We start from the raw sequence: 16141 nt of genomic DNA, 5'->3' as shown, positions 1-16141 counted from the left end.
TGGGTGCCGTGCAGGGAGTGTAATTAAGTTTGTTATGATGAAATCTTATTTCGTTAATGTGAATGTGTCTTCAGGCCCAGTCTAGCTCATACCACCCACATCCCCTGAAATCCCCTGTAATGATTATAATTGCAGTTTCTCTGTAGCTGTGGCCTCTAATACACACTAGATCATGACTGGCATGCAGACTCCACCCCTCAGGACTCGTTTGCTCCTGTCTGGATAGACAAAGTTCTATAGTCTCACCTGTCCAATCTGTCTGGCTCTGCTGCTCTTCCTACATACTTAACTCTGTGTAAGTTAGGTCTCAGACAGGAGAAATATGTGACAGAGGATATTCAATAAGGTTGAATATTCTAAACGGTTGACTTTAGTGTATACTGATGAACTATGTTCTCAAAGGCTGCTACTAAATCCCTGAAGAAATCTTTGAGTCATTGTAGAACAATTACTCCACCTGTTAGATAATGTGAGACAAAGCAAGATACATATTTCCACAGTGTAAGTGGAGACATTTAGACTGCAACATGTTGTTTTCTCAGTGACTTAATACATGGAGGAAATCTATGATAATGCATGCTTTGGTGGATATAATGGTGTCCTAACAGTGGGAGGATCAAGTGCAGGGGTGGGAAATCATTTTTGCTCGAGGGCCACATTGGGATTTCAAAATTCAGCAGAGGGTCGCACACATTTTCTTTTTACTCAAACCTCCTGCGGGTCAGATTGAATGGGCTCACAGGCCGTTGCCCATCCCTGATACTGTATGTTGCCATCCCTGACCAAGTGGCTGCTTGACTTTTAGAGTATTAGAAAGTGTATAATCAAAACGAGACGAAAATATTTAATTTCAAAGATTTATTCACGAGTACAAAAATGTATTTTCATACAGATATTCACAGAACAACAAATATTTTCATCACTTAGATACAGTTTACAGTGCATGTCGAGTAATTACACAGACCATGTACTCTTTGGACAAGGCTAACAAACAGTATTCAACTGAGACATGAAAACACTTTCACTAGTTGCCAGACACAGTGTGTTGTCCTACATGAAGCATATCACATTTCAACGATTGACATGGTGTGTGTCTGTCCTCACAGCTATGCTGTTGACTGTGCAATGGAATGATAGAGTATTAGTTGATTTCCAATTGTCATCATCCAAAGTCCATTGTGTTGCAATACATTAAAGAGATGCCAATAGTTGAAAGTCCTCATTCAGGGACTGGAGACCGTCACCTTTCAGGTTATCTGTCCTCAGTGCCCTTTCTATGGTTGTGTTTACAGTTTAAAAGAATGTGGTGTTCTTTCCTCATGCATATTCAAAACCAATTAGTGCCAATGCCACAGCACTAATAATGAGTTTGTTGAAGCTCCAGTTGAATTACAGTGTACATTAGTTCAGCACCAGTTCACCTCAATGTCTCAATCACTGACATTGCTTTTCTGTGGCCTTGAGAAGCAGCATTGTTGTACATGCAGAGTGGAGATGACTGTCAATAGTACAGCATCCTCTGGAGAGGTGAGGCAGTGTTCTCTTGTGTCAGAGTGTTTTTGAGGGTCTCACAGTGTGTGGGGCAGAGGGCCACAAGTTAACCAACACCTATAGCTTTGTGCTTTCATAAGGTGATGATGGGACTTGTTACAGAAACTGTTCTCAATTGAGGCGCAGATAAGGAGTCTAGGAGTTTAGGATTTAGGAGAAGAAAATCAGGACAACTCAAAATTAGAGGGTAAAAATACACACACTCATAAATATAAAGGTAAATAGTTTGAATTGAGGATATGGGGTGGATCATAGTCCAGTTGGCCCAGGGCATTGGTTTGCCACTGTAGCAGCTCAGCGTGCCAAGGTACTGTTGTGTTTAGAGTCTCTGTTTCCCTCTATCTCATTTTCACCATGTGTGTGTGCTTATGTTAAGTTAGTATGCTAGCTCAGATTGAGCTTCCTCTTCTGGGATGGGACAGTTTACCGAGCATCCACTGACCCAGTCCTGGGCTCAGTTCACTTTAGCCAGCAGCTGCTCTGAGAACAGCTTCTTGAGCTGGGCCACCTCTTCACTGAGGGAGCTGAGGTGGGACTTGAGGACATTGTTCTCTGTATAATAATGAGACTCTGTCTGGCCCTGTAGGGGTGTAGGTTGGCCATACTGAGTGGACTCTTGCTGTTGTCGCCCCCTCCGGGTCTCCTCTCCCTCCTGCTTATGTGGCCAGACTCCTGCCCCCTCAGCTCCACCCAACATGATGTGTCCGTTGACTGCCTCCCGGGGACCGTCTCTTGCTCCCATTGACTGTGTGGGGCTGTGCCTGTTGTCCTCTCCACTGCTGAGGATCTTGAAGCGCATTTTGTGAGGAAAGTTCTTTATGCCCTCCCCAGACTCCACTTTCCCCATTATCACTCTGGAGAGCTCCCCAGGGAAGTGTCCACTGTGGTGCACCTGGGCCTCTGCAGGGGAGTGGTGTAGCTCGTAGCCCAGCTCCTCTGCTCTGTGTGGGGACAGTTTGCCATGATCACTCAGTCGGTCCTCAAAGGAGAGGGGGCTCCCTAAACTGGAGCTGCCAGGGGTGGAGAACCCAGAGTCCTCTGACATGCTGCCAGCGTCCCTGGAGCCTTGCATGCTGAACTGGCCCCCGGGGGCAGCAGGGTGGCTCCCTGGTCCACTGTTCAGATAGTAGTGTGGAGCCAAGGTCTGTGGAGCACAGGGGGCTGCAGGGAGGGGCAGGATGGGTGTGTTGGAGGGATCTTTGACCAGGCCGAAGCGGAACTTGAGAGCCAGCAGCTCGGCCCTGAGACGTGCGTTCTCCTCCAGCAGTGCCAGCACGCGATTCTCCACCACCATGTCGTTGACGCGGCGCTTCTCCCTGGAGCGCTTGGCCGCCTCGTTGTTCTTCTTGCGCTTGTCCCAATAGCCGTCATCCTTCTTCTCACTGGGTATGAACTCACGCTTCCGTCTGAGGGGGTTCCCAGAGGCGGGCGGATCATTGGTGCGCTTCAGAGCAGAGGTGCGTCCGAGCAGAGAGCGGGCCAGCAGGCTGCTGGAGGTCAGGATGGACACGGCCTCGTCTGTGAAGGACAGGGTCCCACCAGGTGTAGAACTGGACTCTCCACCGCTCTGCTCCCTCATGTCTTGAGAATCTTCTTCAAACATCTCACTGGTCACACTCATGGTTTTGCTGTGTTGAGATTTACTGTTCTTCAGATAGTGTCTCAAAATCCAGTGTCGTGGAATGGTATGGCGGTAAATTGTTTCAATACCCCCACCTAGCGTTCAAAAGAGGAAGAAGAAATGGAGAGGGGGATTTAATTGTTATGCAAGACCAGTTACAACACAATGTTATGTAACCCCATTACATTTTTCCAGTTAAACTGGAGCTACTTGCACAACAAGCCCACATGACTCTTGAATAAGAACCATGATGTACTAAGTGCTAGACAGACATCTCTTTTGAAAATGTTTACAATATAATAATCAAAGTGGGCTCCTGTCAGTCTAAAGGTTAAACGGTTAATTATAAGATCTATATTTCTTAAATAAAAGCTTTCTTTAGAATTGGGAGGAAAAAACAATAACATTTTAGCCTTATATTTATTAATTATCCCTGTCCTGACCCAATGACTGGAACTGGAGTCGCTTCATCAGACTAAATCAGTGTTAGCCTACATGTAGGTTAACATAGTGTTATATAACACACCGTATCAATATCTAGAAAAATCCCCGCAATGACCTGTATTGATTGCTTTGTTTATTTTTGATTTGACTAAAACAAAACGGCTTAACATTTTCAGTTAACGACCAGACGTTATATCTTTCAGGAATCGAATTGCCTCAATGACATTTATAAGAGCACAAGCCTAGTTTGCAAGTTAATAATAGTCCGCGCCCTACTGCTATTCCCTCCGTTCATTTACCAATGGTTCGCTGTATAGATCGAACTGTTAATTAACCTAGCTGCAGTACATCCCTAAACGAAGGCTGAACTGGTTCTTCTCTAAGCCGTTTAGAGGATGTCATTCTACATTTCAGTCAGATATACAAAGGGAACGAAATAACGTATTTAAACAGCAATGAAAGTTTCAACAAACTATTGCAATTAAGGTCCTGTTAAGCATAATTACATACCTGTTCCACTAAATCTATTCAGATCATCTTAAGTCATCATAATTCTGTGACTGTAAAGTTATCTACTTGAATAGATCACTGGCGAAGCCTAATAATGACATTTGTGGAGTAGTTGTGTGTGATAAACATATATATTATATAAATATATTTAAATTTATTTTATCTAAACCTGATTCGAAAGTTGGCTATAGTTTTCTTTACTTGGTATATTTGATATTATTTAACCTCAAATCATCGTAGCCTTCATAATTGATAGGCTTCTGTTGTAGGCAACATTGTCACATTTCTGCTCCTTATGCGATTGCCTATTCTCTGTAGTATAATGAAGGCACTGTTGAAATACACCGCATGAGTGTAAATTGTGAAATTACCTTGAGTTGGAGTCTCGTTGTCTCAGAAAAGCACCGATCTTTCAATTAAAGAAACGTGTCACAATGTAACAGAGCGATCATAATAATTCAGCAGCTTCGATTCAGCACTGGGTCATCGAATACACAGGATACTTTGTTTCCTGCACGGTGTAGGCTACTGTTAGCCTACTCAATATTAGGCTACTAGTCTCTCTGACACCTTGTGTCTCGCGTTTCTGCTCCACTTGGATTGCTGCAGCTCCTATTGGTTTCTTTCCCGGTGAAGTTCAGCCGAGGACGTTTCCTATCCTCACTTGAACCAATGGGCCGCATATGTGTGGTGCGCTCACTGAGACCGCCTCTCTCCATGCCAAGACCCACCCCTGTCCTGGCAAAGGAAAGCTCACATAACGTTATCCTGCTCATGCATCATCAACTGAACTCGCTAGCCCATCCTTTCGTAACAATTAAGTAATATTGCCAACTCTGGCTCCCTCTCACTCCCCCTGCAGATTTCCAATAGACCTATGATCTTCAACCAAACATCAGCTTTAGGGACGGCATGCTCGGTTTCACGTCAAAGTGAGTGATAGATCAGAGTTGTTGGAATAGAATTGAGAAAGAAAATGCCAGCAGTCATTATGTAAGCATTTGACTGAATCCATTCTCATTATAAAGGAGACATTCCTAAAAAAAAAAAAAAAACTGTAGATGTCTGGAGGGATATAGTGCAGGGAAATACTCTCTGTTTTTTATATGGCTTCTTATGAAATGTTCCATAAAAACAGCAGAATTCAGCAGTCACATGAGCTTTTAGAGTGGAACATACTGTATGCATCAGTCGAATGACCACCAAGCATCTTATGAAAATAAATCCTGGGTTTAAAAAAGTCTCTCCTGAATTAGTTTCAAATCCAGACTATAGGCAGGCAACAGCTTGAGACTTTATGACATTCTTTCCTCCATGTCAGTCTTGTTCCTATAGGATTAATACATTTTTAAACCATGTTATTTTTTTCTGGAAATAGATAAAGACAAAGTTTTCAAATCTAAATTGGTTAAACTACACACATACACAGAGCATACCAAACATTAGGATAATCTTCTTAGTATTTAGTTGCACGCCTCCCTTTTGCCCTCAGAACAACCTCAATTCATCGGGCAAGGAGTATAGAAGGTGTGGAAAGTGTTCCACAGGGATGCTGGCCCATGTTGACCCCAATGCTTCCCATAGTTGTGTCAAATAGTCCTGATGTCCTTTGGGTGGTGGAACATTCTTGAAACACACAGAAAACTGTTGAGCATGAAAAATCTAGCAGCGTTGCAGTTCTTGACAAACCGGTGCGCCTGGCACCAAGTACCATACCCTGTTCAAAGGCACTTTAATATTTATCTTGCCCATTCACCCTCTGAATGGCACACATACACAAACCATGTCTCAATGTGTAAAAATCATTCTTTAACCTGTCTCTTCCCCTTCATCTACACTGATTGAAGTGGGGTTAACAAGTGACATCAATAAGAGATCATAGCTTTCACCTTAATTCAACTGGTCAGTCTATATCATGGAAAGAGCAGGTGTCGTTAATGTTTTTTATGCTCTGTGTACAATGAACTGGTTGCTGACCTCATAATATATCATATCTGTTCTTAGGCAAAACAAGATGAAATTAATTACAATGATTAAATGAATAGTGACTCATCATGTACTTTTGATGTTCATCTGTTTATACAGTGTGATGTCCATTGACCGCTCAGCCTACAATAGCCAGGCGCTGCAAGGCGCTAGTGATGTCATTTCCCAATTATCACCCTCGCTGTCCATTTGGTATGACCACAGGCATTCCTCCGGCCCTCTCCACTAACTATGCAACCACTACGCACCCACCTCAACTGGCACAGTGCCTGCCTTGGTCCTCTCCCCTTCAACAATCCCTTCAACAGAGCCTCGTGAGTGCTTGCTGTTTGCGTGGGTCTTGGTTGCAGAATTTATCATTTGTGTTGGATGCAAGATATAGATATGAATTATATAAAAGATATAAACAAACAAAATATCGCGTGAATCCCTCTTTAGTGGCGGTAGTCTGAGGCCCTCTTCAAGAAGTTTAAGTTGCAAATCAATCGTTGTTTTTGAAATCAGTGGACAGTCAATGAAAAATGCACTCTTGCAACAGCCTATGGAATAAAAGTGGGGCATTTATTGTGCAATCTAATTCATGCAGATAAAAAAATCCATAGGCCTAATGGACCCATACTCAAACTAGCACACTTTTGATAGACTTAAAGGGGAAATCTGTAGTTGCTACATCCATTTTGGACATATAAATTATTTATAGTAATGTAAAAATATAATTTAATCGTATTATTATATGTAGTAGAAAGAAATGGGTTAGAAAAATGTAACATCCATGTATTGCCATCTATGTAATCTTTAACATTGATTTATCCTGCAATAGAAGTTGTTCAATTGGTAACATACATTTGTGTCTTCTTCTAATGCCTCTTAAGGGGAAAGTAATCTAAAAGTACCTGAATGTAATCAGATTACGTTACTGAGTTTGGGTAATCCAAAAGTTATGTTACTTTGGACAGGTAACTAGTAACTGTAACGGATTACATTTAGAAAGTAATTTACCCAACCCGTATGGGGTCAGGGATTAGTTGGATAACCCATTTTCTCCAGTGTTCTTCTGTACAGAACTCAATGTACATGGTGAGGTCACTGTCCTCCTCACTGTGTTTGCCATGGCTATCACAGGCCAAAGAAGATCAAACATCATGGGGCCAGGGGCTAGTTTAACTATCTATCTTACTGCAAGCTGGGGTGGGGTAGGTGGGAGATAGCTGGGATGCATGCATGTATTCACAGACGTAATTGAATAGGTCATACTCCAATTCATATAATGGTACTCAATATCAGTGTCTTCATTTGCGTTAAAGGAACACTTTGATGTAACTGTAACTACAGTGTAACAAAGCTTGCTTTTTTTGCCTTATTTGCCTGAAATACACACTCATTTGAGGCATTACACACTCACATCATACAGTGATCTCTATACATATAAATATCTCTGTCCTGCCTGCCAAGTGGGTGGTACACAGTGGCACAGAGGGACTCACAGTTAGGCTGTTTTTATCCCAGCAAGACTGAACGACAGAATTGACCACTGGGAGAGGACAGGGAGGTTTTAGTGGAAGATGGTGGTACAGGGATGTTGTGTAACGTCCTCTGGGACACACTGGGATCGTGCCTAAAATACCAACATGAGGAGTCCACTGAGGAAAACAAAGGCCATGATCTCTATACTATAATTTACTGTACATTTTGTTCTATTGACACACATGAATGATTGCTGCAACCTGGTCTCAGAGCATTTCATATTATTCTGTATGTAAATTCGAGAGACTCCATTTAGTATGATATTCTACGTTTGGCCGTATGGTATGTATTAATTTGTGGATATCCACCACCCATTTCGTATGATATGTTACAAATTACAATTTGTATTATATGTTATGAATTAGCAAATCGTACAATATGTTACGAATTTGCAGAATTTACAATATGTTAGGAATTCTAGTTAGGTGGCTAACGTTAGCTAGCTGGCTAATATTACCTAGGTTAGGGGTTAAGGTTCATTTTTAGGAGCTAGGTTAAAGGGTTAAGGTTAGGGTTAGGGTTAGGGGAAGGGGAAGGATTAGCTAAAAGGGTTAAGGTTAGGGTTAGGTGAAGGGTTAGCTAAAAAGGTTAAGGTCAGGGTTAGGAGAAGGGTTAGCTAAAAGGGTTGCAAAGTAGCTAAAAAGTAGTAAGTAGATGAAAGTTGCTAATTAGCTAAAATGCTATAGTTGTCCGTGATGAGGTTTGAACTCAAAACCTAGATGTTCACGTTGTACGCCCACTCATCCACTACAACCAACCACCTTAGCCTTAAGTAACCATCTGTCTTATGTAACCATATCAAACGTAACATGTCATACTAATACCAGATTTACATTTACTATGTTCACTGGTCACGATGGCAACACCCACCCGTAGCACGCGCTCCAGCAGGTGTATCTCACTGATCATCCCTAAAGCCAACACCTCATTTGGCCGCCTTTCCTTCCAGTTCTCTGCTGCCTGTGACTGAAACGAATTGCAAAAATCGTTGAAGTTGGAGACTTTTATCTCCCTCACCAACTTTAAACATCTGCTATCTGAGCAGCTAACTGATCGCTGCAGCTGTACATGGTCCATCGGTAAATAGCCCACCCAATTTACCTACCTCATCCCCATACTGTTTTTATTTATTTACTTTTCTGCTCTTTTGCACACCAGGATCTCTACCTGCACATGACCATCTGATAATTTATCACTCCAGTGTTAATCTGCTAAATTGTAATTATTCGCCTACCTCCTCATGCCTTTTGCACACAAGGTATATAGACTCTTTTTTATTTATTTATTTATTTTCTACTGTGTTATTGACTTGTTTATTGTTTACTCCATGTGTAACTCTGTGTTGATGTCTGTTCACACTGCTATGCTTTAATTTGGCCAGGTCGCAGTTGTAAATGATAACTTGTTCTCAACCTGGTTAAATAAAGATGAAATAAATAAATACAATTTAAAAAATGCTACGTCTAATCTATGAGACCTGGCTGGATTACTGCAGGAAAAGATTTCACAACACTTCCTTCACACCTGGACCACACCTTGTCAAAGTTTCTCTCTCTTTTTTCTTTCTTTCTTTCTTTCTTTCTTTCTTTCTTTCTTTCTTTCTTTATTTCTTTCTTTCTTTCTTTCTTTCTTTCTTTCTTTCTTTCTTTGTGTCTCTCTTTTGTTGTGCCTTTCTCCCCCCTCGCACTCGCTATCTCTCGTCAAACTCTTTCAACCCTGTTGGCCAGTCTCAGACCATATCACAGCCTCATTCCAGAAGCTGGGGTTATTGTGTCTCAGTTTAGATAATGGGCTGTAACACATTGACATGTTGCACCACTTATCTGCCCTGCACTCATTGACACGCTACAGATAGGAATGCTCAACACCATGCTGTAGTTTCTAGTAAAACTACAGCATATCAGTAATTGCTATTGAAGACACCCCAACCTGAAATAAAACTGCCATGTCCCCATTTGACCCCCCTTTATAGGCTCAGCACCATCTATCCCTCCACTATCCCCTCCATACAGAGTCACGTGTACTGTGCTGTAAAATGCTATTTTAATTCTATATAGAATTATTCCACAATATTGCAACATTTAGTTTTCCTGAATTGAGAATTAACTTCAAGCTCTGAATCAATGAATGGAACGAATTGCAAAAATACCTGAAGTTGGAGACTTATATCTTCCTCACTAACTTTAAGCATCAGCTATCTAAGCAGCTTACCGATCGTTGCAGCTGTACACAGCCCGTCTGTAAATAGCCCATCCAATCTGCCTACCTCATCCCCATTTTGTTTTTATTTACTTTTTTGATCTTTTGCACACCAGTATTTCTACTTGCACATTATCATCTGCACATCTACATCACTCCAGTGTTTAATTTGCTAAATTGTAATTACTTCGCTACTAAGGCCTATTTATTGCCTTACCTCCTCACGCCATTTGCACAAACTATATATAGACTTTTTCTATTGTGTTATTGACTGTACGTTTGTTTATTCCATGTGTAACTGTGTTGTTGTTTGTGTCACACTGCTTTGCTTTATCTTGGCCAGATCGCAGTAGTAAATGAGAACTTGTTCTCAACTGGCTACCTGGTTAAATAAAGGTGAAATACAGTGCCTTGCGAAAGTATTCGGCCCCCTTGAACTTTGCGACCTTTTGCCACATTTCAGGCTTCAAACATAAAGATATAAAACTGTATTTTTTTGTGAAGAATCAACAACAAGTGGGACACAATCATGAAGTGGAACGACATTTATTGGATATTTTAAACTTTTTTAACAAATCAAAAACTGAAAAATTGGGCGTGCAAAATTATTCAGCCCCTTTCATTTCAGTGCAGCAAACTCTCTCCAGAAGTTCAGTGAGGATCTCTGAATGATCCAATGTTGACCTAAATGACTAATGATGATAAATACAATCCACCTGTGTGTAATCAAGTCTCCGTATAAATGCACCTGCACTGTGATAGTCTCAGAGGTCCGTTAAAAGCGCAGAGAGCATCATGAAGAACAAGGAACACACCAGGCAGGTCCGAGATACTGTTGTGAAGAAGTTTAAAGCCGGATTTGGATACAAAAAGATTTCCCAAGCTTTACACATCCCAAGGAGCACTGTGCAAGCGATAATATTGAAATGGAAGGAGTATCAGACCACTGCAAATCTACCAAGACCTGGCCGTCCCTCTAAACTTTCAGCTCATACAAGGAGAAGACTGATCAGAGATGCAGCCAAGAGGCCCATGATCACTCTGGATGAACTGCAGAGATCTACTGCTGAGGTGGGAGACTCTGTCCATAGGACAACAATCAGTCGTATATTGCACAAATCTGGCCTTTATGGAAGAGTGGCAAGAAGAAAGACATTTCTTAAAGATATCCATAAAAAGTGTCGTTTAAAGTTTGCCACAAGCCACCTGGGAGACATACCAAACATGTGGAAGAAGGTGCTCTGGTCAGATGAAACCAAAATTGAACTTTTTGGCAACAATGCAAAACGTTATGTTTGGCGTAAAAGCAACACAGCTCATCACCCTGAACACACCATCCCCACTGTCAAACATGGTGGTGGCAGCATCATGGTTTGGGCCTGCTTTTCTTCAGCAGGGACATTGAAGATGGTTAAAATTGATGGGAAGATGGATGGAGCCAAATACAGGACCATTCTGGAAGAAAACCTGATGGAGTCTGCAAAAGACCTGAGACTGGGACGGAGATTTGTCTTCCAACAAGACAATGATCCAAAACATAAAGCAAAATCTACAATGGAATGGTTCAAAAATAAACATATCCAGGTGTTAGAATGGCCAAGTCAAAGTCCAGACCTGAATCCAATCGAGAATCTGTGGAAAGAACTGAAAACTGCTGTTCACAAATGCTCTCCATCCAACCTCACTGAGCTCGAGCTGTTTTGCAAGGAGGAATGGGAAAAAATTTCAGCCTCTCGATGTGCAAAACTGATAGAGACATACCCCAAGCAACTTACAGCTGGAATCGCAGCAAAAGGTGGCGCTACAAAGTATTAACTTAAGGGGGCTGAATAATTTTGCACGCCCAATTTTTCAGTTTTTGATTTGTTAAAAATGTTTGAAATATCCAATAAATGTCGTTCCACTTCATGATTGTGTCCCACTTGTTGTTGATTCTTCACAAAAAAATACAGTTTTATATCTTTACGTTTGAAGCCTGAAATGTGGCAAAAGGTCACAAAGTTCAAGGGGGCCGAATACTTTCGCAAGGCACTGTATATACTTTTTTAAAGTGCTCCTCTGAGAGTTCCACACAGAAACACATTCAACTCTTATCGAATCATCTATACACGCAGCCACATCCACTGTTTCATAATCATAAGCATATGACATGTACTGCGGCTCCTAAAAATAGAACACGGCTCATTTTGTTTAACTTGTGGGTCTGTTTCATAACAGGGGGACTAAGCCCCCCGTCCTCCTTAAAGTGGCAATATGCAATTGCTACATACATTTTTTGACAAATTAATTATATAAACCTGTTGATTCTTATAAACGCCTTATGAGCATATTTTAACTGCCTTACCTCATTAGAACCCAAATTACAAGCTTATTTTACTCCATTGTTTGTAAACAACGCAATTGTAAACTAACACTGTATAGCCTCAAAACATGGTTAAAACTATAATTGTGATATCATGGATGGTCAGTCCTTGCATCCATAGCTTTGTCTATGAATTTGAGAGTGAGTTAAATTTCCCCAACCCCATCCCTCAGCTGTTTACCAGAAGAGCAGCAGTGTTGTTATAGTTTGAACTGCAGATTGCCCCTTTAACTCTATACTGTATGTCTATCACTCTCCATCTGCTAAATCCAAAGCACATGCACTAACTCACAATGAACACTAAATTAACACACAGAACTTACTCTGTGTTAACATTTTGCTTTGAGGCAAAACCGTATGCGTTTCAGTATTAACCTCTGACACACACATCAGAACAACATGAGAAAAACAGAGCATTGTGACGAGGAACACAAGACCTCAGAACCCTTCCTTCCACATGCTTCTATTCCTGGATTCTAAAATACGTCACACAGTTGCCACAGCAACCACTGCTGGTTGCAGAGAGGAGGGGATGTGATGAAATAATCATAAAATGGGCGGGTAACAAATGGAAAATCAAGTTTTCACATCCAGATCAGATCAATAAACCAGAAAAATACTTTCAGCCTAAAGTTATTTTCTTCACAATATGTTGAAAAGCACAAATGTTAATGATGCAGATGCAGACAGAGTATGAAAGCCATGTCTGGCCGTTCTTATTTTAGGTTGAGCTCCGTAAGCAGTTCTCTAGCTCAGTGCCAGGTCGGCTCCAGGAAGGAGCGCAATCTCCATTATTTCCTGTAACTGGGAGGTAATGACCTTGTCACCTAATGCCATTATGTGACTCAATGTGTCACCAATCCATGTGTTGTTCAATGGGCACACTTTGACCTACAATCCTGGCTAGCTGCAGAGCGGAGGTGACAGCCGTCCAGTGTGTAATTGTAAGAGGCAGAGCTCATTGAAAGTCGTCCTTTTTTCTTTGAACATAGCCTCTGATAAACACTTGTATTGGTTTCAAAGAGCATAAAAGCATATGGAATATAGCTTACTAGGCAACACAAGATGTTATTGCCTTCTTCCACTCTATTGAAATACAAATTGACAAGGAACTGAATGTATTTATATTTGCTGTGCAACTACTCTACTATGACATCTGTCATCAAGTCAAACGCATTGTTCAGTTGTCATGAAATAAGATATAAATCCTCAGAGCTTGTGACGGAGAGAGTTGTGTGTGGGAGGGGGGTCTTAGTTGTATTATTCTTACTGGTGGGTTGGTGTTGTTGAACAATCTATAGCACAGAGGGGTGGGGGTCGAGAGTGAGTGCATGACTAGGGTTATGTAACCCATGCTGTGCCCTTACATAATACATTCAGAATCAGCCTCAAGGACAGATATAGATGGCCTAGTTTCCACCTTGTGCCTGCCAGCATACCAGTGGCACAGTGTCCTGAACACTAATTTCACTGCTGGCTGCAGAGAGGAAAGGCTTGGGATTGTTCAGCATATCTATGGTTTTACAGATTTTTTTTGTCAGATACAGTGATATGTGTCTAAAGAAGACAAAAAATGCATTTGCAGTGTACATGTTAAGACAAATATGGCCACAGATGTTTTGGTGTGAGGCTGATAGACATACCTTTTTGGTTTGCTAATCCCTCCTGTAGTTGACATCACTTAGACATGACACATGTAGGCCTAACACACCGCAAGGCCCTGAGCCATGTCAAACAGATTCTTTTCCAAGTGTGCATGCAAGAGCCACCCTGTCATTACTCTATTTATACTTTCACAGCTCCAGACTCTTCCAGTATGCCATGCTCCAGACATTTTGGAATGTTCCTCTACTCGTGTCACCTCTGCTCTTCCACCAACATTGCTGAGCTAATGACCAGTTCCAATACTGATTCCACCACTCTACCAAAGCTAAAACAAAACTCTCCTTTTTCCCACTGCTAACATGACCATATCAGCACAGCCTGGCTCAGTGTAACTCTGTGTATTGCGAAACCGTTAAATGACCTGTTAATCAATATCAGTTTGTCTACATTTGAAATAGTTGTTGCATCATCCTCAGATAGCAGCTTCCCTCTCATTAATTTGAAGTTGAAACATGTTGTACTATCCACATTAGTGCTGTAGTGTCAGAGTGAATCCACTCAAATAAAGGAGCTAGGTTACGGTTGTTATCAGAGAGGACTTCCTCCATCATACTCACTTCCGTTGCCAGAGACAACTAAGTACACTTCGTAACACCCTCCGATGTAACATGTTTGGATCTAGCAGCCTCCCTCTCTCAGATAGAGAGGAGTCTTTCTATCACTGTAATTACACCAATTCATTTTCAGAGTTAGTTAGCAGAATTGACTGATTTGTGATTATTGGTTAGTTGCATTACTGGGAGTGAACCCATTAGACTCACATGGTCCTATTCTCCTCAGTTTGTCATGTCCTAAACAGCACATGTCCCCCATTTGCAGAACCTCTGAGCACAAGTAGCTTTTAGGACATACTTAGGAGGAGGGGGAGGGGGGTTAAAATTAGAAAGAATGTACAAATCCCAGAGAGCACTAATAGAGGTATGTAGAGAAGCACTTTGTTACAGCCTATTCAATAGACTGTACGTAGTTTCCTGTTCCTTACTCTGTTGCTGGGCAGATTATCGAGATAATGTAATGAAGAAAAGAGAGAGATATAAAAGCATGTAATATGCATTTAGATAAGGTAGAGTGAAAATACATCGCAATTATTAATGACAAAAATGTCAATTAAAAACAGAGACAAGGAAACTCATCTGAAACTTTGCTCCTTCATTTTTTTTAAAGGGCTTCACTTTAGCCTACGTTTTCAGACAAACCCTTTTGAGATTCATCCATGTGTACCAGTATTGACTTCAGTTCACATCCATGGTGTAGCTGTAATGGAAAACAGTGACTTTCACGCTGAAACTACAGTATGTCAGCTGTGTCCACTGCAGCCAATACAAGTATCTGCATGTCTAACATATCTTTCCCCCTGAGAACTAAACTGGGTTTTCACAGCTTCAGTGATGGAAACTCCTTGTTGGACTAATGCTTTGCCCATGATGTGATGTTGAGGTTTATGTAATGTCTGTTGGTGTTCCAGAAAAAGATTCAAAGGCTTTCTCAAGTAAAGGTACTGCAAGTACGGTCTTTCCACTAACTCCATAAATAGAGTAATGGCAGTGCAGAGGAAGAACAGTGAAAAAAGGCTTTGAACAGTTGGCTGTAAGAGCTTAACCCAAAGTTACTTCAGCCCCTGATCCTCTGAACAAACCCCATGCCAGAGCTAGCCGCCAAGGCTAATAACACATTTGGATTGGTCAGTGATGGGAACTGTCATCTACTGTCATCAGATGTAGGCGATGTTATTGTGACATTGGGGACAATAGGTTGAGCTGGGCCTCACTACTTTGACAATTGATAAAGGATTTATTGTGGAAGTGTACAATAATGCATACTGGTGTTGAATAACCACAGAGAAAAGATTCCCAGCTGGTGGAGTCTAACTAGCCTGGTATATACCAGACTGATTTACCGCTGTAGCGAACCAGTCATGGGTCGGTCGTTCCATGTCATTTCAGCATGCCATGACAACCACCATCTCAGATTGTTCTGAAATCATTTCTATAGTAAGAAGCAGATAAGATAAGCATTCCGTAGGCATTATTTTGATAAAATATTATTTGATCTCTGAGGAATTAAGCTGATTGATTGCAACCAAATTGGCAATTTTAACATATAGGATTCATATAATCAATAATTATAGTACCTAACAGCCAATTTGGACCAAACGTTTTTGACGAGTATATAGTGTCAGTTCTCTATGGTTGACAAGTAGTATGGAGCTGAGGCTCAGAGTTTTGTTTCTTCATCCTTTGTAATGTACTCTAGGTAAATTTGGTGTGTCCCCCTGTTTT

General features: G+C 41.3%; 1 protein-coding gene across 1 annotated transcript; it reads right to left on the bottom strand.

Moving 5' to 3' along the window:
* Positions 1–843: 843 nt before the first annotated feature.
* LOC110538297 (uncharacterized) lies at positions 844–5003 on the bottom strand. The gene is made up of 2 exons (XM_021625025.3): positions 4498–5003; positions 844–3267 (listed from the first exon to the last, which is right to left on the bottom strand). The coding sequence occupies exon 2, from the start codon at positions 3170–3172 to the stop codon at positions 2006–2008; it is 1167 nt and encodes a 388-aa protein (XP_021480700.1). The 5' UTR covers positions 3173–3267; positions 4498–5003; the 3' UTR covers positions 844–2005.
* Between the last annotated feature and the right edge of the window lie 11138 nt (positions 5004–16141).

Source organism: Oncorhynchus mykiss, chromosome 12, assembly GCF_057628025.1.
Source record: "Oncorhynchus mykiss isolate SJ-2025 chromosome 12, ASM5762802v1, whole genome shotgun sequence".
Lineage (NCBI taxonomy): Eukaryota > Metazoa > Chordata > Actinopteri > Salmoniformes > Salmonidae > Oncorhynchus > Oncorhynchus mykiss.
This window is presented reverse-complemented; position numbering and strand designations above follow the sequence as displayed.